The sequence below is a fragment of the Pongo abelii genome, chromosome 1, assembly GCF_028885655.2.
Source record: "Pongo abelii isolate AG06213 chromosome 1, NHGRI_mPonAbe1-v2.0_pri, whole genome shotgun sequence".
NCBI lineage: Eukaryota > Metazoa > Chordata > Mammalia > Primates > Hominidae > Pongo > Pongo abelii.
In genome coordinates this window covers 202,169,981-202,189,812 of record NC_071985.2, presented here as the reverse complement: position 1 = coordinate 202,189,812, position 19,832 = coordinate 202,169,981, and the positions used below count along the sequence as shown (strand labels likewise).

Here is a 19,832-nt window from a genome sequence, read left to right as displayed (position 1 = left end):
TCTTTTTTATATTTGTAAATTTAACTTAACTGAAGTATTATTTATATACAATGAAATGTACCCAAGTTAAGTGTTACCTACATATTTGCCCCATTCAGCAGAGAAATCCATTTTATGGAGTACCATGATGTATTGATGGGCGTTTTGTTATTTTCAATTTTCCCCTAATGGCCAGGCATGGTGGCTCATGCCTATAATCCCAGCACTTTGGGATGCCAAGGTGGGAGGATCCCTTGAGCCCAGGAGTTCAAGACCAGCCTGGCCAACATGAGAAAACCCTGTCTCTACCAAAAAATACAAAAATTAGCTGGGTGTGGTGGTGCATGCCTGTGGTCCCAGCTACTTGGGAGGCTGAGGTAGGAGGATCACTTGAGCCCAGGAGGTTGAGGCTTCAGTGAGCTGAGATCACACCACTGCACTCCAGCCTGGGTGACAGAGCCAGACCCTTTCTTGAAACAAAAACCAAGAAACCAAAAACAAGAATTAGCTGGGCATTGTGGCTGGTGCCTGTGGTCCCAGCTACTCAGGAGGCTGAGGTGGGAGGATTGCTTGAGCCCCGGAGGTGGAGGTTGCGGTGAGCTGAGATGGTACCATTGCACTCTAGCTTGGGTGACAGAACGAGACCCTGTCTCAAAAAAAATTTTTTCCCCCATTATTTTTCTATTACGATCAGTGCCACAATGAATTTCCGTGTGTTTGTATATATGTGCACACATCTGCCCTTACTCCAGTGGTCTGGCATTTCTGTAGGAAGAGATTTAAATATATATAAAATGACATTTTGGTCAAATGGAAGAGGTTCTTGTAGGAGCCATTCTGGGGTGGGGGTGAATGGACCAAGGTGGATAAACATTTCCAAGGATCCTCTGGAAGCAGTGTGTGTTTTTCTCTTTGACCTGGTCTCTCTGGCTGCTGATCAGGCCCGTGGAAATCCTGAGGTTTCAGGCATCAGGAACACCTGGATTTTGATCTTTAAGAACCGGAGCGAACTGAAAGGCCAAGCTCTCTGAAAGCGAAACAGCTTTCTTGTGTCTCAGATGTTTCAAATTGAAATTAAATGGTAACCAGCCAGCGTCAGGACCTGACAGGGCACCCAGGCACCTGGCTCCTGAGATCAGTACCCACTGACCTCCCTTGGTTTTCTGGTCTTGGGTTTTTTGTTTGTTTGTTTGTTTTTTAATCACTGGGATGTATTTAAATTAAATGAGGTGACTATCAGTGAATTAGCAAGCTGGGAACTAGTGTAGTCCTGTAGGCAGAGCCTGGCCCTTGGTGCACACAGATCTGAATTTGCATCCCAGCTCCTCAGCTTACTTGCTGTGTGACCTTGGTCATGCCACCTCTCTGTCCCAGTTTTCCCATTTGAAAATGGAAAGTTACCACACAATTCATAGCATCAGTGAAGCTTAATGTAGATAAAGTGCTTATCACAGTGCCTGGGACTGAGTAACCCTTCATAAATGGTAGCTGTCACTAATACTACTTGAATCTCAGTGCTGTTATCAACTTGCTGTGTGACCTCTGGTAAGTCTCTTAGTCCCTCTGGTCTCAATTTCCACGTCTGTAAAATGGGACTAATAAGCTGCTCTAACTGATACCCAGAATGTTCTTTATAGCAGGGGTCCCCAACCCCTGGGCCATGGACCAGTATCTATCCATGGCCTGTTAAGAACTGGGCCACACAGCAGGACGTAAACAGCAGGTGAACAAGCATTACCGCCTGAGCTCCGCCTCCTGTCAGATCAGCAGCAGCATTAGATTCTCATACGAGTGTGAACCCTATTGTGAACTGTGCATGTGAGGGATCTAAGTTGCATGCTCCTTATGAGAATCTAATGCCTGATGATCAGAGGTGGAACAGTTTCATCCCAAAACCATATCTGCCCCCTGCCAGCACCCCTGCTGCCATCTGTGGAAAAAGTGTCTTCCCTGAAATTGGCTCTTGGTGCCAGAAAGGTTTGGGACCACTGCTTTATGGCCTCTAAAACATTTTTCAGGCTTTTCTTATCCTCTCACCCACCAAGGACAGCCATGGATAGGAGGCAGGTCTTGGGGTGGCAGCTGCAAGATGTAACTAGAAGTTGCTGGACAGGTGGACTGTTTTGATTTAGACCATGAGGAATAGTTTTGTTGCCAAAGCATTTTGTTTAGCATCTGTGTGAATGAGAGATAGGCAAGGAGCATTTCTAGTCTGGGGGAGAGTAAGAGGGGAGGCAGATACCCCCCAGCAGGGTGTGCTGTGTGCGTTGTGATCAGTCCAGAAAGAAGAGCGAAGGTCTCTGAGGAGCAAGGGGCCCCTGCCAGCCTGCTCTCTTCAAAGCTCATCTTTCAATTCCTGACCCTTGGCTCCAGCCCCTCGAGTGGGTGCCCACTGCTCTTAGGATGAAAACCAGGGTCCTGTTCCTGACTGCTGGTGCCTATGTGGTCTGGCCTTGCCAGCCTGTCTGACCTCATACTCACCGCTGACTAGTCTGCCCACCAAGCTTTGGCCACGAGGGCCTTCTTAAATTCCTCAAATGCCCAGCCCCTACCCCCCACAGAGCCACCTGTCTGGAACTTTCTTTCCTCCCTTTGGTCTAGCAGTGTCTCCTCATCCCTCTGCTCTCAGCTTATTATTTTATTTTAAAATATTTCTTTTTAAAAGGCCAGGTGCAGTGGCTCACGCCTGTAATCCCAGCACTTTGGGAGGCTGAGGCTGGTGGATTGCTTGAGCCCAGGAGTTTGAGACCAGGCTGGGCAACATGTGAAACTCCGTCTCTACAAAAAATACAAAAATTAACCAGGCATGGTGGTGGGTGCTTGTAGTCCCAGCTACTCAGGAGGCTGAGGTGGGAGGATGGCTTGAGCCCAGGAGGCAGAGGTTGTAGTGAGCTGAGATTACGCCACTGCACTTCAGCCTGGGTGACAGGGCAAGACCCTATCTCAAAAAAAAAAAAAAAAAAAGAAGAAAACCCTTCTTTTTAAAAGATATGGTCTCGCTATGCTGTCCAGGCTATTCTCCAACTCCTGGACTCAAGCGATCCTCCTGCCTTGGCCTCCTAAAATGCTGGGATTACAGGTGTGAGTCACCGCACCTGGCCTGCTCTCAGCTTAAAAGTCACTTCTTCAAGGAGGGCTTCCCTGACATGCCACCCTCAATCAAACCTAGGCCGCATTAGCACTCTTCTGGCAGTGGGTACGTGTCCTTCTTAGCGCTCGTCACGATGTGAGTCATGATTTGTTTAGTGTTTTTCCTGCTTGTGTAAGCTCCAGGAAGTCGAGGCCTATCTCCAGGCTCTTAAATCCCTGGGTGAGGAGTAGGGGCTGTTTGGGGGAAGATAAAGTTTACCAGAGGTATCTGGATGTGGGGCCTGTTTCCTTAAAGGCTGGGCTGTGGACTGGGCTCCCAGGAGGGTGAGTCTCCTTTTCAGGTGTGGCATAGTGTGTCATCACCAGCCCCTGAATGATTTCAGCCAGCCCAGAGGAAGGGCTGACCGCAACTAGGGCAGAGGACCCTGGAGAGGGAAAGGGTTAGACCGCCACCTGCTGTCTAGTGCTGGTATAGCATCAGAGCCGAAAATCATTCCGTTCATCCAACTGATGTTTATTATGCACTTGCTGTTTTTTGAGGTCTTAACATGTGACTGGTACTATGCCAAACACTTCGTATTCCTTCAACAGATAGCCTGTAAGCTCCTGCTGTGTGACAGGCACTGTTCCAATTTCTAGGAATACCACAATGAACAAAACGCAAAAATTCCTGCCCTGCTGGAAAGCGGAGGCCGACAAAACATAAAGCCTCGCTGACAGCAGGAAGTCCCGCGGGGAAAAATTAAGCGGGCAAGGGGAAAGGGAGCCCAAGGGGGCTACAATTTGGAATTTCTATTTCATTCTCACAACTGCTTTGTGAGGAGTACATACCACTATGTTACAGAAGAGGACACTGAGGTACAGAGAAATTGAGTGAGTTGTATAAGGTCACAAAGGTAATCGGTGACAGCTGGCCTTGTGATTTTTTTTTTAAACTACTCTCCCTCTCTGTAAGAAAGAAACAGTGTGACCTCGGCTGGCTCTCGCTTTCAAGCCACAGTATCACTTGAGATAGACCCAGGTATGAATCTGGGTTCTATGGTTACTGGCTCTGTAGTCCTATATGACCCAGCCTCCCTCTCGGACCTGAAAGTTCAATGGGCTGGTGTCTGGGGAACAGTGTGCTCCTGCCTAGCGCAGCACAGATGAGCCGACCTCTGGGCAGGTGGTGAGAGGTGTGCGCTTGGGCGGTCAAGGGGAGAGGGGAGAGTGACAATGCTGTCCTGCAGGCGTCCTGCCTCTGCGGCTCTGCCCCCTGCATCCTGTGCAGCTGCTGCCCCGCCAGCCGCAACTCCACCGTGAGCCGCCTCATCTTCACATTCTTCCTCTTCTTGGGGGTGCTGGTGTCCATCATTATGCTAAGCCCGGGCGTGGAGAGTCAGCTCTACAAGGTGAGTGCCCCAGGGGAGGCAGGGCGGCCTCCAGTGAGGGGCCTCAGTGGCTCCAGGATAGAGGGCCCAGGCTTGGGGTCACAGCTCATCCAGAAGAGGAGGCAGGGTGTTTGGGTGCACTGATGATCTGAGGTTGGAAATGAGAGGAGGAGGGCTTGAGCCTCTTGGGGGGATTCTTCTTTCTCTTAGGCCACAGTCTCCTTGGAAAATCTTATTAATCATTATTGCTCCCCTGGACACTGGCCTGGGGGATGCTCTTCTCCCTCTTAGTGCTTAAGCTCAGGTTGGGGCTCCTAACTCTTCCCTTCATCTCAGTGTTTTACAGCCTAGCACAGACCCAGGAGGACGTGGGCATCACTGTAGGTGCCTTATGCACATTGTAGTGTGTATAAAGATGAGATTCCCTGGGGAGTTTGTAGAAATGCAGATCCTCAGACCCCACCTTGAGGCTCTATTGCATGGGAGAGGGGCCACGGAATCTCTGTTTTCCCAAGCATCTCAGGTGGTTCTGATGTAGGTGGTGGGTGGAGAACACTTTGGGAACCCCTGCTTTAGACAGTGCAATAGTTACTGAGGCTGTGGGAAATAAACAATAACAAGATGTAACTGGGGAGCTCCCTCCCAGGGCTTCAGCCCCAGAGAGGGCTAGAAATGGAGGTGGAGGCAGTGGAGACAGAGGTGGGGGGCTCCCTTCCCTGCCTGGTCCAGCCCCTGCTGGGAGAGCCTTCCTGGCCGGCCTTGGGAGACCAGGGCTCTGGTTTATAAAGGGAGCTGCCAGCGTTCTGTGTCGGGTGGGGCTTTGATGCTGCTCTGTCTGTCTCCACAGCTGCCCTGGGTGTGTGAGGAGGGGGCCGGGATCCCCACCGTCCTGCAGGGCCACATCGACTGTGGCTCCCTGCTTGGCTACCGCGCTGTCTACCGCATGTGCTTCGCCACAGCGGCCTTCTTCTTCTTTTTCACCCTGCTCATGCTCTGTGTGAGCAGCAGCCGGGACCCCCGGGCTGCCATCCAGAACGGGTGAGAGAGGGGTCCCTGCCTGCACCCTGGGACCTTCCCCCCAGTGCCTTGCCCACTCCTCTGCCTGTCCAGGGATCTGCAGATCCTACCTTCAGACTCAGGAGCCGTGGGAGGGCACAGCATGGAGAACAGCTCTGAGTTATATCCATTTCTCAGATGAAGAGTAAGGCTCAGAAAGGGTGGCAGCAAGCCTCAGGCCCCGCAGCACTTCAGTGACACAGCTGGGGCTGGACCTGGGTGACCACCCTCACCACTGCTTGGTCCTTCCTCCTGCCCCTTAGGGTTTTTTCCAGGGCCAGGAGAGACTTCCTGTGCCCATCAGACCACCAGAAAGCCCACCCTCACCCCTCCCAGCACCTGCTTTTTGTGGGTGGGGGCTCTGGGGCCAGGCGCAGTCTGGCTTCCAGTTTCCCTGCCTGCACTCAACTTCCTTGTCCATTCCCCCACCCCTTCCATAGGTTTTGGTTCTTTAAGTTCCTGATCCTGGTGGGCCTCACCGTGGGTGCCTTCTACATCCCTGACGGCTCCTTCACCAACAGTAAGCGGACTTGGCAGGAGGCATGGGGGGCTGTGGGGAGGGAGGCGGGGCAGCAGGTTGGAGGAATGTGGTGGGGCTGCTCTTTGCTGGGGCGCACAGACCCCAGGCTGCTGGCTGGGTCCTCGCTCCCCACCCGTGAGACAGCACTGTGGTGCTTGGCCACATGGCCTTTGTGCAACCCAGGGGTAGGGGGAGCTGCCTTGCCCCAACCCATATCCTGCCCTCTGTGCGTAGCTAGGGGCTCCCTGAGGGCAGGGACTCTGTTCTTCTCAGTGTCCCCGGTCCAGGGCATAGCAGAAAACGCTTGTTGAACGAGTAGATGCGAGAGAGGGACCCTCCTCGCCTCACTCCCCTCTCCCCACCCAGTCTGGTTCTACTTTGGCGTCGTGGGCTCCTTCCTCTTTATCCTCATCCAGCTGGTGCTGCTCATCGACTTTGCGCACTCCTGGAACCAGCGGTGGCTGGGCAAGGCCGAGGAGTGCGATTCCCGCGCCTGGTACGCAGGTCAGTGCTGCCACCCTGCCTCCGTGTGGGGACTCGAGCCTGGGCAGGGCTGGGGCTGCCTGAGAAATCGAGGGTCCCTGAAGCTAGATAAAACTGGGGGGCATCTCTAGCAGCCACTGCCTTGGGGCAAGATTCCAGTTGTCTCAGGGAGATGGGGGGGTGCCAGCTGATCCTGGGGTGACTTCCGGGGGATCCGAGGAGAGCTGACCTGGAGAGGCCTTGGAGGGGTCTTGTTTGGGGGTTCCTGCAGGGTGGGCCACACACAGCCAGTAGTGTGTGAAGCCCTTTTGGTGGTGCCCAGGCTGAACTTCAAGTGACACCTGGTCCCTGAAACCCCAGTAGCAGGGTGAGTCCCAGGTTCTTTCAGTTCTGAACACAACGAGGAGAAAGGCTCACCTGGGTGCTGTTTGGTTTCCACACCTCCCTAAACTTGCCGGTCTCTCTCAGACAGGGAGGGCAGGTCAACAGCCCGTACCTCGTTCAGTTTTTGCAAGACTGTTTTGAGTTCATTGTATTTATTGTTACAGTTCCCTTATTACAAGGTAGCAAGTGAATCATGTTAGCTCAGGGTGGGGCAATGACTCACAGAGGTGTTGGTAAAAGGCAGTGACGTCATTCTTCAAGTGGGGAAACTGAGAGCTGGAGAGGGGGAGAGCTGCCAACAGGGTCCCTCGAAGGATTAGGGGTCCCTATTCCTCCTGCCCCTCCCCTGCCTAGCCTCTCACTATCCCTCTGGCCCAGGCCTCCTCTTCTTCACTCTCCTCTTCTACTTGCTGTCGATCGCGGCCGTGGCGCTGATGTTCATCTACTACACTGAGCCCAGCGGCTGCCACGAGGGCAAGGTCTTCATCAGCCTCAACCTCACCTTCTGTGTCTGCGTGTCCATCGCTGCTGTCCTGCCCAAGGTCCAGGTGAGCCTGCCTGTCCCTCCCCGGCCTGAGGCCCGGCCCCTTAGTGGGTGGGACTTCTTGTAGGAACCTGGGTCCTGGGGCTAGGGCTGTCATCACAGAGGCTCAGCCCGAGTGCGTGGGCTTCCAGGTCAGCCTCCCCAGGTTATAGTCAGGCTCTCACGACTTCATGCTGGGTGTCTTTAGGAGGTGCCCTAACCTCTCTCTGCCTCTCAAATATTAAATGGAGATAATAAGACCTACTATTGGAGTTATTCTCAGGATTGAGATCCTATTTGTAAACACTCCATGCCTGGCCTGTAGATTTCCCTCAGACATTAGGTATTATTATAGTTATTATTGTTGTCATTTTGTTTTTATGCAAATCAGTAGAACATTAGGGGGAGTCCGTGAGTGGTGATTCCTAGACACCTCTGGAAGTAGTGTAGGAAGGTGCAGTTTCACATCTCCAATCAAGACCATCTGGAATAATGGGCAGGAGCTCCCAGAGGAACTGCTTGTTCTTCAGAAAGTACCGCTGGAGCCCCTTGTGAGTCCAGTGGTGCTTTGCGGTTTGAGATCTCAGCATACCAGCGGCTTCAGGGGGCTTAGGTAGTCTTCAGGGGTCTTTAGCAGAAAGGCTGGGAACCTGCCTTCTGGTCAGAGCCTCATATCCCAGTAAGAAAAGTTGAAGCCCAGAGAAGGTGATGTCTGTGTCCCAGGTCACACAGCAATCAGTATTTATCCAGCAAATACCTCTTGAGCACTTCCTGTGTACCAAGCCCTCTTCTAGATGTTGGGGATATGGCTGTGAGGAAGGGGAGGAGGAGTAATGATGATAGCCAGTAGTTAGTGGCCTCAGACATGTTATTTGATCCTCACACCATCCTCATCCTCACTTTATAGATGAGGAAACGAAGGCTTAGAGAAGAGGCCTAGCCAAGGTCACATGGGGAGCTGGGATTCAAACCCAAGCAGGCTGGCTCCAGAGTCTGTGCTCTGGTTTTCTTTTTTCTTTCTTTCTTTTCTTTTCTTTTTTTTTTTTTTATGAGACAGGGTCTGGCTCTGTTGCCCAGGCTGGAGTGCAGTGGTGTAATCTCGGCTCACTGCAAGCTCTGCCTCCTGGGTTCAAGCGATTCTTGTGCTTCAGCCTCCCAAGTAACCAGTGATCTGCTCACCTCAGGCTCCCGAAGTGCTGGAATTACAGGCATAAGCCACCACACCCAGCCTAAAATTTTTTTTGTTTTTGTTTTTTTGAGACAGAATCTTACTCTGTCACTTAGGCTGGAGTGCAGTGGTGTGACCTCGGCTTACTGCAACCAACCTTCACCTCCCAGGTTCAAGCAATTCTCCTGCCTCAGCCTCCCGAGTAGCTGGGATTACAGGCACCCACCACCACACCCAGCTAATTTTTGTATTTTTAGTAGAGACAGGGTCTTGCCATGTTGGCCAGACTGGTCTTGAACTTCTGACTTCAAACCATCTGCCCGCCTCAGCCTCCCAAAGCGCTGGGATTACAGGCATCAGCCGCCATGCCTAGCTGCCTGTGCTCTTAATCACAGAGTTTAGGTTCATGTTTTTACGTGCATGTGTGGTGAGGGGTGGGGAAGGACAGGCAACAGGGGACTAGGCCCAATGAGGAGATTTTGGGTAATATGTGCAATGTGGAACATGAGAGAGAGTGTGGGCTGAAAGGTAGGTGGCTGGCAGGCGCAGGGCTGCCGTAGTCAGGTTCCTAGGGCTCCCGCGGGAGTCCTGTCTGAATACTGAAGAGGGGCTGCCTGTGCGGAGATGCTGGGAAGGAACATGTCAGAGGGAGGGCACAGTGAGGGCAAAGGCCTTGCTGTGGGAAAGGCTGGGCAGGCTCTCCAGACAGAGAGCAGGGAGGAGGGGTCAGCGGGCCAGGTGGAGATGAAGGAATTCAGTGTGATGAGATGGGGTTTCAGCAGGGGAGGAGGGCAAGTAATCTGAGGGGTGTTAAGAGAAAGAAGAATTAGGAATCAGCCTTTGGTTAGTGAGGTGGGTGGTAGGTGGCCTGGTTGGTGTTTTCCCTAAGTGGGGTGTGATGGGGTATCCTAGGTGGGTGGGAGTTTCTGAGGTCCCTTGGCTGGTGTGAGTGGGCTGGGTGGGGTGGGGTGTCTCTGGTCTGGCAGGGGTCTTACCAGTGAATGGCTCTTGCCAGGACGCCCAGCCCAACTCGGGTCTGCTGCAGGCCTCAGTCATCACCCTCTACACCATGTTTGTCACCTGGTCAGCCCTATCCAGTGTCCCTGGTAAGTATGGGCCAGGCTCAAGGAGGCCTGGCCTCGTTCCTGGGTCAGTATCAGTCTACTGTGGGGCTGGGGAGCCTCACAGGTGACAGGGACACCCCTGCTCCAGCCCATTCTGAGACTCAGTCCTCCCATGAGATGGGAGGGCCCCGTCTGTTCCTGAGTTGTCTCTCTGCCCTTGTGACTGCTGAGCGCTCTGTTGCTGGGACTTGAGTGGTTGGCTGTGTATCTGTCTGTTAGGGGTGGCTCTCTAGCCATCCTCAGGGCCGCTTGGCTACCTAGGCCTGGCCTGCATGGGCTGAGGGTGATTGTGCTCCCATCTGCAGAACAGAAATGCAACCCCCACTTGCCAACCCAGCTGGGCAACGAGACAGTCGTGGCAGGCCCCGAGGGCTATGAGACCCAGTGGTGGGATGCCCCGAGCATTGTGGGCCTCATCATCTTCCTCCTGTGCACCCTCTTCATCAGGTATGGCCAGGTCTGGATTCTGGGGAAGGATCATGATTAGGGGCCCTGAGCCAGAGGGAGGGGAGGGTGTGGGAGCCAGGATACCAAGCTGGAACGCGCTTTTCACCTTCAATGTGTCCAGCTCTTGCATTGTGCGGGAGGGGAAACTGAGTCCCTCAGAGGGCATGGCATGAGTGGGCAACAGAGGCAGGCGTGACCTTGCCTCCTGGCTCACGGCCCTTTCCTGCATACTGGGCCAGTTCAGTTGGGTGCAGACAGCTGTGGGGTCAGGGAAAGAGCATGGACTGGGGTCAGTGGGTCCAGGGTCTGTTTCTCGCCTGCTGTGTGGCTTGGAGTAAGTGGCTTAACCTTTCTGAGCTCCTGTTTCCTCCTCAGTAAGAAGAGGATGACAACCTCCATTGTAGTGGATGTGGCTGTGACGCCACTCTCTCCCCTGCGAGAAGGCAGCTCATGCTGAAGGTCACATAGCGGCTCTTTTCAAAGGGGCATCTTAGTAGGTGCTTATCCGTGTGGACTCTGCAGCCAGACTGCCTGCATTTGAGCCTGGCATTGCCACTTACTAGCTATGTGATCCTGGGCAAGTCACTTAACCTCTCTAGGCCTCCATTTCCTTGTCTGTAAAATAGAGATAAAAATAGTACCTTCCTCACTGGATTGTTGAAGGGCTATAGATGAATCAGTATGTGTAAAACACTTAGAAAGGGGCCAGGTGTGGTGGCTCACACCTGTAATCCCCAGCACTTTGGGAGGCCAAGGTGGGAGGATCTCTTGGGCCCAGGAGATTGAGACCAGCCTGGGCAACATAGTAAGACCCTGTCTCTTTTTAAAAATTAACAAAACAAAACAAAAACACTCAGAAAGGAACTTGGCAAGTAGTAAGTTATTTGTAATCCAAACACTTTGCCAGACTGAAGCAGGAGGATTGCTTGGTCCCAGGAGTTCAAGGCCAGCCTGGGCAACATGGTGTCTCTAAAAAAAAAAAGGTTTTGTAATTAGTCAGGCATGGTGGTGTGCACCTTCTAGTCCCAGTGACTGAGGAGGCTGAGGTGGGAGGATTGCTTGAGCCTGGGAGTTTGCCAAATTAAGTGTTGCATATTATTGTGAACATTTGCATAATATTGTAAACATTTGTATATTAGTATGAACATAATATTGTGAACATTTGCACAACTAGGTAGCCGTGGGTGGTGGCTGTTCTTATGAGTCACTAGATCATAAGATTAGGTTTAATTATTGTTTACACCGGATCAGGCAGACCCTGAGTTTGCCTCCCTGTGGCCCTGCATTTCTCCAAGCACCACTTTCCATCTGCCCTTAACTCTAGAGGGAATCTTGGCTCTGCTCCTCTGATCTCCCCCATCCATCCACCCCAGTTCCAACAGCACCCCTGCCTCCAGGCCCCTGGGCTAGAACATTTTAAGGCTTTTTCACATTTTCTTCTGTTTTGGCCTTTTTCAAAACATGTTCTCCAAGTCAGTTCTGTACAGTTCATAAACATCTGTCTTCTTTGTCACATTTGATTCCTTTTCAAGCTGGAAAGGCTTGAATTACCTCTGTGTCCTCTCCTCTCCCGTCCCCTCCCTTCCCCTCCCCGCTCCTCTCCCTTTTCTTTTTTGAGACAGGGTCTTCCTCTGTCACCCAGGCTGGAGTGCAATGGCACAATCACAGCTCACTGTAGCCTTAAACTCCTGGGCTCAAGTGATCCTCCCACCTCAGCCTCCTGAGTCACTGAGACTACAGGTGCATACCAGCATCCCTGGCTACTTAAAAAAACATTTTTTTTTTTTTGTAGAGACACTATGTTGCCCAGGATGACCTTGAACTCCTGGCCCAAGCAATCCTCCTACCTCAGCCTGCCAAAGTGTTTGGATTACAGGAATGCACCGCTCCTGGCCTGATTACCTTCATTTTACAGATAGGGAAACTGAGAGCCAGGGAGGAGGCCTTGAGCACAGGTGGCTGGCGGCCGAGGAGCTTGGAACTCTTTCCCTGCCCCTGGTTCTCTGTCCCTTCCCCTCCCCGACCTGGCACAGCTGTTTTTCCTGCTGCTTCCACACCCACAGCTCCCTGGCACATGCACTGCTGAGCACCCAGGGGCACAGGTCTGTTCTTAGCATGGTTCTTACAGCACAGGCAGCAAAGAAGCATATGCAACCCATGAGGGCCGGGACCACCCAATCTGGGCTCCCATGCATGATACCCATACGGTATTTGGTAGATAGGGTGGATAGGGTGGTTAGGGTGAATAGGGTGGATAGAGTGGTTACAGTGGACAGGGTGGAGAGGGTGGAGAGGGTGGAGCGGGTGGAGAGGGTGGAGAGAGTGGAGAGGGTGGAGAGGGTGGATAGGGACCCACCGACTCACAGCAAGGGGTGATTTCTCAATTTGCTGGGGTGGCGGGGCTGGAATCCAGCTCTCCTTCTTTTCACTTTTGTTTGGAAACGCGAGTTGGTTTTTCAAAAATTTTTATGTCTCAAACTATCAAATTCTGTTAAAAACATCAAGGCTCATCACAGAAAAGCATGACATACAATCATTACTGTTGTTCTTTTTTTAGTGTAAGCATGAAGGAAAGGGAGGCCATTGGTAAAACCACCTGACACTAATAAAATGGAAACTTAAAATTAATGGCAAATGAGCATGATTAATTATTAACATTCTTAACGGATGTAGTACCTGGTATGGTGCTTTATAGTATTAGGTACTTGATACGTGTTTATGGAAATGGCAAAGGAACGATCCTAACAATAGTGACTGTTGATTGAATTTATATTCTGTGCCAAGCACTATGCTAGAGACCTTACATCATTATTCCATCTAGTCCCCCCAGCAGCCCTCTAGAGGAGGTACGATTAGCTCTTATTTTACAGACAAGGAATCAGAGGCTCAGAGAGGTTAAGTGTTTTGCTCAAGGTCACACAGAAAATGGGAGTGGGGGTAGGGGTAGAGTTGAGAGGCAAAGCAGTTTGTTAACTCCCAGGCCCAGTAACCGGGTTACTAGCCTCTGAGGCTCTGGGACCATTTGTGTCCAGTGTTATGACCAATGCTGGGGCTATGTATTTGCCCACCTTCCTCCCTCCCCTGCAGTCTGCGCTCCTCAGACCACCGGCAGGTGAACAGCCTGATGCAGACCGAGAAGTGCCCACCTATGCTAGACGCCACACAGCAGCAGCAGCAGCAGGTGGCGGCCTGTGAGGGCCGGGCCTTTGACAACGAGCAGGACGGCGTCACCTACAGCTACTCCTTCTTCCACTTCTGCCTGGTGCTGGCCTCACTGCACGTCATGATGACGCTCACCAACTGGTACAAGTGCGTAGCCGGTGGGGCATGGACAGAGCCCGGGGGTGCAGAGTGCAGGTCCACACATCTCTCCTGCGGCCCCTCACTGGGTTTTCCTGATGTCTGTTTAAGGCTTGGGAGTGGGGGTGTGTATCAAGGACCCTCCATAGAGCCTGCCCACCCTGCTACAGTTTCCCCACCAGTGCCTTCATCTGCTCAGCTCCCGCACCTTCACTAGGAGGCTGAACCGGGGAAGGCACAGCAGCTGGGGCTGGGCCTATACAGGGCAGGCGGTGTTTACAAATCAGGGGTCATGGGGTCAGATTTGGGCTTCATGGTTGGAGGGTTAGGATCAGGGTGAGGAGTTCAGAACCAAAGTTACAAGGTCAAGGATAGAAGTCATGAGGTCTGGGGCTGAGATTGTGGTCATTTAGTGTCACAAATTTGGTCATTTGGTTAAAGTTAAAATTGAGAGTAGAAGGCCATAAAGCCAGGACTGAAGTGGCAAGGTCAAGGAGCTAAATGACAGTAATAAGGTCAGGGGCCACCCCTAAGTTACAGGATCAAAGGTCAGAATCAAGGGTAGCAGTCAGGACTAAGGTCAGGAGCTCCAGGGTCCCACGTTCAGAGGCTAGGATTGAGGTCCCAGAATTAGGATCACTAGGTTGGAGACCAGGAGTCAGGTCATGACCTCATGGACTAACACTGGGCTCAAGATGGGAATCGAGGTCAGGAGCTATGTCCACGGTCACAAGGCCGGGTGTTAAAAATGTCAGAGACGGACTGGAGTTACAGGGTAAGAGCCAGAGTTGAAGTCAGGGGTCACAACTGGGTCATAAGGCCAGGGGCCAAGATGGAAGTCACCAGACTGGGCACCGGGCTCATGGGGAAGATGGTGTGTTCCAGACCCGGCGAGACCCGGAAGATGATCAGCACGTGGACCGCCGTGTGGGTGAAGATCTGTGCCAGCTGGGCAGGGCTGCTCCTCTACCTGTGGACCCTCGTAGCCCCACTCCTCCTGCGCAACCGCGACTTCAGCTGAGGCAGCCTCACAGCCTGCCACCTGGTGCCTCCTGCCACTTGGTGCCTCTCGGCTCAGTGACAGCCAACCTGCCCCCTCCCCACACCAATCAGCCAGGCTGAGCCCCCACCCCTGCCCCAGCTCCAGGACCTGCCCCTGAGCCGGGCCCTCTAGTCTTAGTGCCTTCAGGGTCCGAGGAGCATCAGGCTCCTGCAGAGCCCCATCCCCCCGCCACACCCACACAGTGGAGCTGCCTCTTCCTTCCCCTCCGCCCTGTTGCCCATACTCAGCATCTCGGATGAAAGGGCTCCCTTGTCCTCAGGCTCCAAGGGAGTGGGGCTGCTGGAGAGAGCGGGGAACTCCCACCACAGTGGGGCATCTGGCACTGAGGCCCTGGTGTTCCTGGTCACATCCCCCAGGGGACCCTGCCCCCTTCCTGGACTTCGTGCCTTACTGAGTCTCTAAGACTTTTTCTAATAAACAAGCCAGTGCGTGTACCATGTTCTGTGCCCCTCACCCTCAGCACGGAGCCCCACTGCATGGGGGCCAGTGTGGGGTTTGGGAATAGAATGTTAGGGCTGAGGAGTCTGGGACATCAGGGCCAGACCAGGAGGAGCCTCAAAGGCAGACAGAATGGCCTGGGCTCTGTCTTCTGGGTCATGGAGCACCTGAGGGGAGGGGGCCAATGAGGAAGGAGGGGAAGACCAGGGTTTTGGGAAAGTGGGGTGTGTTTGGTGGTCAGAAAAGGAGACCCTAGAGGCAGTGGGGCCAGCAGAAGGCTGCCCGACCATCCGAGGGAGGGCAGTGAGAGAGAGTCACGGTGGGGAGGAGGGGGAGATGACGGGACCAGAAGGTGGTCTTCAGGTCCCCTCTCACCAGGGCCTGTCTCAAGGTCCCACCCACTTCTGACCTGCCTGGAATTGTTGCCACCCTTGGTACCTGCCCTGACCAGTCAAGCCCCAGGCCTCAGGGTGCTGTGGGGAGGAGCATGTGCTCTTGAGTCAGCCAGGCTGGCCCAGATCCCTCTGTACCACGGAAGCCGTGGGGCTGCTGTCCGGCATCGGATGGGTCCTTGTCTTCTCTGGGCCCTGGTTCCTCATTCATTCAATGGGAACAATGCCACCCCCTCCTAGGCCGTTGTGAGGATCAGAGGAAGCAGCCCATGCAACCTGCCTGGCACAGCAAGTTCTTGAGAAATAACATCAGCCCCCATCTCACAAGGGCAGAGAGATGTGAGGGAGACTGACAGGCTTCTGGCTAGGGCCCCAAGGCCTGGTCTTGTTACGATGATGGACTGTAGGCCATTCATCCCTTCCATTTGTGGGGATAAAAAATAGGTATGAAGGTGCTGGGGATGGGTGCTGGGGACACAGCCTGTCTCTAAGGCTCTCCTGGGTTCTGGGGTGAGTGACTGGCGGGGCTGCACAGGGACCTGTGGGGTCACCGAGGAGGCAGGACAGGCCTCTGGAGGATGTGTAGGAGTCAGCTGGGCCAAGAGGAGCCACAGCGCTGAAGGCGGGGGGACAACACAGGAGCTGGAGGGTGTGGGGTTCAAGGACCAGGGAGAAGCCAAGATGGCCAGGGCACAGAGAGGGGTGGGGTGGCGAGGTTAGTATGAGCTTGGAGACATGGGCCAGACCAAATCACACAGGCCCTTGAGAGTCATGGTGGGGAGACCAGACCTAATCTTGCTGGTAGTGGGGAACCATGGAGGGTTTTAGAGCAGGGGAGAAGTGAAGGTGTGGGCTGACCATGGAAAGGCCCTACATGATTTCGAACACAGCAGGGGCATGTCATTTTAAGATTGCCATTTTAGAAAGGTTTCCCTAGATGAGATAGAGGGGAGTGCAGCAGCTGGGGGCAGGTGCCAAGGCTCAGGGCAGAGGGAGTCGGGGCCTGCTGGGGCAGGGGCCGAGGAGGGCTTCTCTCGCCGCTGGGATGGATCTTGCAGATGCTCTTGTCCCTGGTGCCTTTCATCTGAGACCCCTGTCTTCAGAGCAGCCTGAACCTCCTTCCCCTAACCACAGATTTTGCTGCTTTTCTTATTTCACCCTTGGGAGAAAAAGCCCATGTTGTGCTCTTGATAACATTTTCTTTGCATTTGTGCAAGTGGGCAATTTTTTTTTCTTTTTTTGAGACTGAGTCTCACTCTGTCACCCAGGCTGGAGTGCAGTGGCATGATCTCAGCTCACTGCAACCTCGGCCTCCCAGGTTTCAGTGATTCTCCTGCCTCAGCCTCCTGGGTAGCTGGGATTACAGGGATGCACCTCCACGCCCAGCTATATATATATTTTTTTGTTTTTTTGGTATTTTTAGTAGAGACAGGGGTTCACCATGTTGGCCAGGCTGGTCTCAAACTCTTGACCTCAGGAGATGCACCTGCCTCGGCCTCCCAGAGTGCTAGGATTACAGGCATGAGCCACCGCACCCAGCCTAAGTGGGCAATTTTGTCCAGCTTTTGTAGCCTTGTTGCTCTATAGGTTTTAAATTATTCATTCAACAAATGTACTGAGCACGAGTTCTTTGCTGGGCTGGGCTGGAGCGGGACTGGCTGGGAAGGGTCAGGGGCCAGGCCGAGGAGCTGGAATGCCTGGCTAGGGAGCTGCAGGTCCCCAGTGTGGAGGTCACCACCTTTGGGAAGCCACCTCTAATCCCACAGGTAGGGCTTCCCCCTGTGTCTCCTCAGCCCCTGTTCTTCCCTCCAGGCATTGGCTATGCTCATGAACCTGCTGGTCGATGTCAGGCCTGACCAGCTGCCCACCCAGGACCCAGGACGTCCACTTAGCCTGTCTGCTGGGTGCTCCCTTGTCTCCTGCTGCCTAGCATTGTGGTTTCCATATATCCTCCTGTCTTCCCTTCTCCTCCCTCACCCTCATCTTTCCTCCGCCTCCTGTTCTCCATCACCTTCTCTTTCTCAGTCACCTCCTCTTCTCCATCATCCTCTCTGTCACTTCTCTTTCCTTTACTCTCCTTGGTCACCTCCCCTCCTTTGTCAATAGGTGGGAGAGGCCCGTAGGATCCCACTCTTTTTGTCTGCCAGCCCCTGACACATTGGACTTCCCTGCTGGACTGGTAATGGAGAAAATGCTGCCCTCAGCCCTGAGGGCCCATGCTGTGCCCCTGGACACTGTGCCGCAGTCCCCGGGACTGGGCTGCTGTCACTGCAGAAATACCAGTCCTGGCGCATCTTTGGACCCAGGCTGTGGAATAAGTATCTGGGCAGAGTGAGTGCAAAGCTTATAGATCATGTCAGGAACAGAGGCAGTGTGGTGCATGCGAGGAGCCTGCCATTCCCAACCCCCGTGCCCTTTTCTGCCTCCATCACCGAGGCTGGAAAAGCCAGGTGGTCACTTTGCAGCTTCCCTCAGAGTTAGAAGCCTTCAGGCTAATTAGATCTAAGTGGAAATGTTCATGGATATTTCCAGAAGTTTTTGCTTTCGTATTACACAGCACTGCTTCTTCCGTCTCCTCTTTGGACACAACCACAGTGCCTGGGGCTGCAGCAGCTGTCTTGGGACAATGAGGCAACAAGTCTGAGGATGAGAAACCAACCTAGAGAAGATGGTGTTCGGAAAAATAGGAAGTTGGCTGGGCGCGGTGGCTCATGCCTGTAACCTTCAGAGCAGCCTGAACCTCCTTCCCCTGTAACCCCATGCCTGTAACCCCAACACTTTGGGGGCAGAGGCAGGAGGATCACTTGAGTTCAGGAGTTCAGGAATTCAAGACCAGCCTGGACAACAGTGAGACCCCCATCTCTACAAAAAATTAAAAATTTAGGCTGGGCGCGGTGGCTCACGCCTGTAATCCCAGCACTTTGGGAGGCCGAGGTGGGTGGATCACGAGGTCAGGAGTTTGAAACCAGCCTGACCAACATGGTGAAACCCCATCTCTACTAAAAATACAAAAATTAGCTGGCTGTGGTCGTGCGCACCTGTAATCCCAGCTACTCAGGAGGCTGAAGTAGGAAAATCGCTTGAAACCAGGAGGCGGAGTTTGTAATGATCCGAGATTGTGCTACTGCACTCCAGCCTGGCGACAGAGCAAGACTCCATCTCAAAAACAAACAAACAAACAAAAAAGAAACAAAACACTTGTAATCCCAGCACTTTGGGAGGCCGAGGCAGGCGGATCACGAGGTCAGGAGATCGAGACCATCCTGGCTAACATGGTGAAACCCCGTCTCTACTAAAAATACAAAATATTAGCTGGGCATGGTGGCGGGCGCCTGTAGTCCCAGCTTCTTGGGAGGCTGAGGCAGGAGAATGGCGTGAACCTGGGAGGCGGAACTTGCAGTGAGCCGAGATTGTGCCACTGCACTCTAGCCTGGGCGACAGAGTGAGACTCTGTCTCAAAAAAAAAAAAAAAAAAATTAGCCAGGCATGGTGGCATGTGCCTGTAGTTCCAACTACTTAGGAGGCTGAGGTGGGAGGATCGCTTGAGCCTGGCAGGTCGAGGCTGCAGTGAGCTGTGATTGTGCCACTGCACTCCAGCCTGGGCAACAGAGCCAGATCCTGTCTCGAAAAAAAAAAGGAAGACTCTGGGTCTTTGATGCATCTTTAAGTCATTACATCATCTCTGCTGTCCTTGACTCCAGATGCCTGTTATGTGAGGAGGAAAACAAACTCCAATACATGTAAGCCCTGTTAGTTGAGTATTACGTTCCTTGCAACTGAATGTGTTGCTAACTGATATGACTTGTGAGATGGTCATTCATTTTAGTGAAAATAAAAATAACAAACAGGAGAAACCTGTCTCCATTACTCAGGGACATTGGCTGCCAATAGTGTACTCTGTGTGCACAACCTCCCCATATCAATGTGTATATTTATAAACATGTATTATATATGTTTGTATAATATACATATGTGTTTACCAGTAGGATAAATTATGACAAGATAGTTTTTTGAAGGTTTTGGGCCTTCTTCCCCCTTTTGGAGGAAGTTTGTGGGGGCGCAGCAAGCAGGAGAGAGTTACCTGCAAAATATAACTCCTCTCCTGACTTTGGTTTCCAAAAGCCTGGGTTCACTGAGGAGCTCCTGGGTAGTGAGGGACGGGGCAGTGATGGAGGCAGCACAGGGGCTTCCTGGAGGGAGAGGAGAGAGTGAAGCACAGCTGGAGACCTTGAGAGAGAGAAGCATAGTCTCCAGCCCAGCCCTGCAGTGCGCCCTGGTGGGCTGGGACAGTGGGTATTTTGGCAGTAACCAGTGTGGATTGGTGTCCAATGGTGCTGGGTTCTTCCCACAGGTGACCCCAGGACTTCTGCTCTGTCCTAGTGAGGGATGTGTGTGTGTCAGAGAGAATGATGAATGGGCTGAGGTTGAATTTCCCACCAGCATGGTGGGATGGAAAATTTGGATAGAAAGTTGATGCAAAGCAAATGGGCCAGGT

General features: G+C 52.9%; 1 protein-coding gene across 3 annotated transcripts in view; it reads left to right on the top strand.

The window, feature by feature from the left end:
- Positions 1 to 14,944, top strand: part of SERINC2 (serine incorporator 2) — a 31,716-nt gene extending 16,772 nt beyond the window's left edge. For all 3 annotated transcript variants that reach the window (XM_054555840.2, XM_024257674.3, XM_054555849.2), the window contains 9 exons: positions 4,299 to 4,460; positions 5,287 to 5,477; positions 5,936 to 6,015; positions 6,382 to 6,519; positions 7,261 to 7,430; positions 9,589 to 9,679; positions 10,003 to 10,144; positions 13,232 to 13,453; positions 14,330 to 14,944. In XM_054555840.2, the coding sequence (XP_054411815.1) occupies positions 4,299 to 4,460; positions 5,287 to 5,477; positions 5,936 to 6,015; positions 6,382 to 6,519; positions 7,261 to 7,430; positions 9,589 to 9,679; positions 10,003 to 10,144; positions 13,232 to 13,453; positions 14,330 to 14,465 (1,332 nt within the window). In that variant the 3' untranslated portion in view covers positions 14,466 to 14,944. The remainder of the gene's footprint in view (positions 1 to 4,298; positions 4,461 to 5,286; positions 5,478 to 5,935; positions 6,016 to 6,381; positions 6,520 to 7,260; positions 7,431 to 9,588; positions 9,680 to 10,002; positions 10,145 to 13,231; positions 13,454 to 14,329) is intronic.
- The last annotated feature ends 4,888 nt before the right edge of the window (positions 14,945 to 19,832 follow it).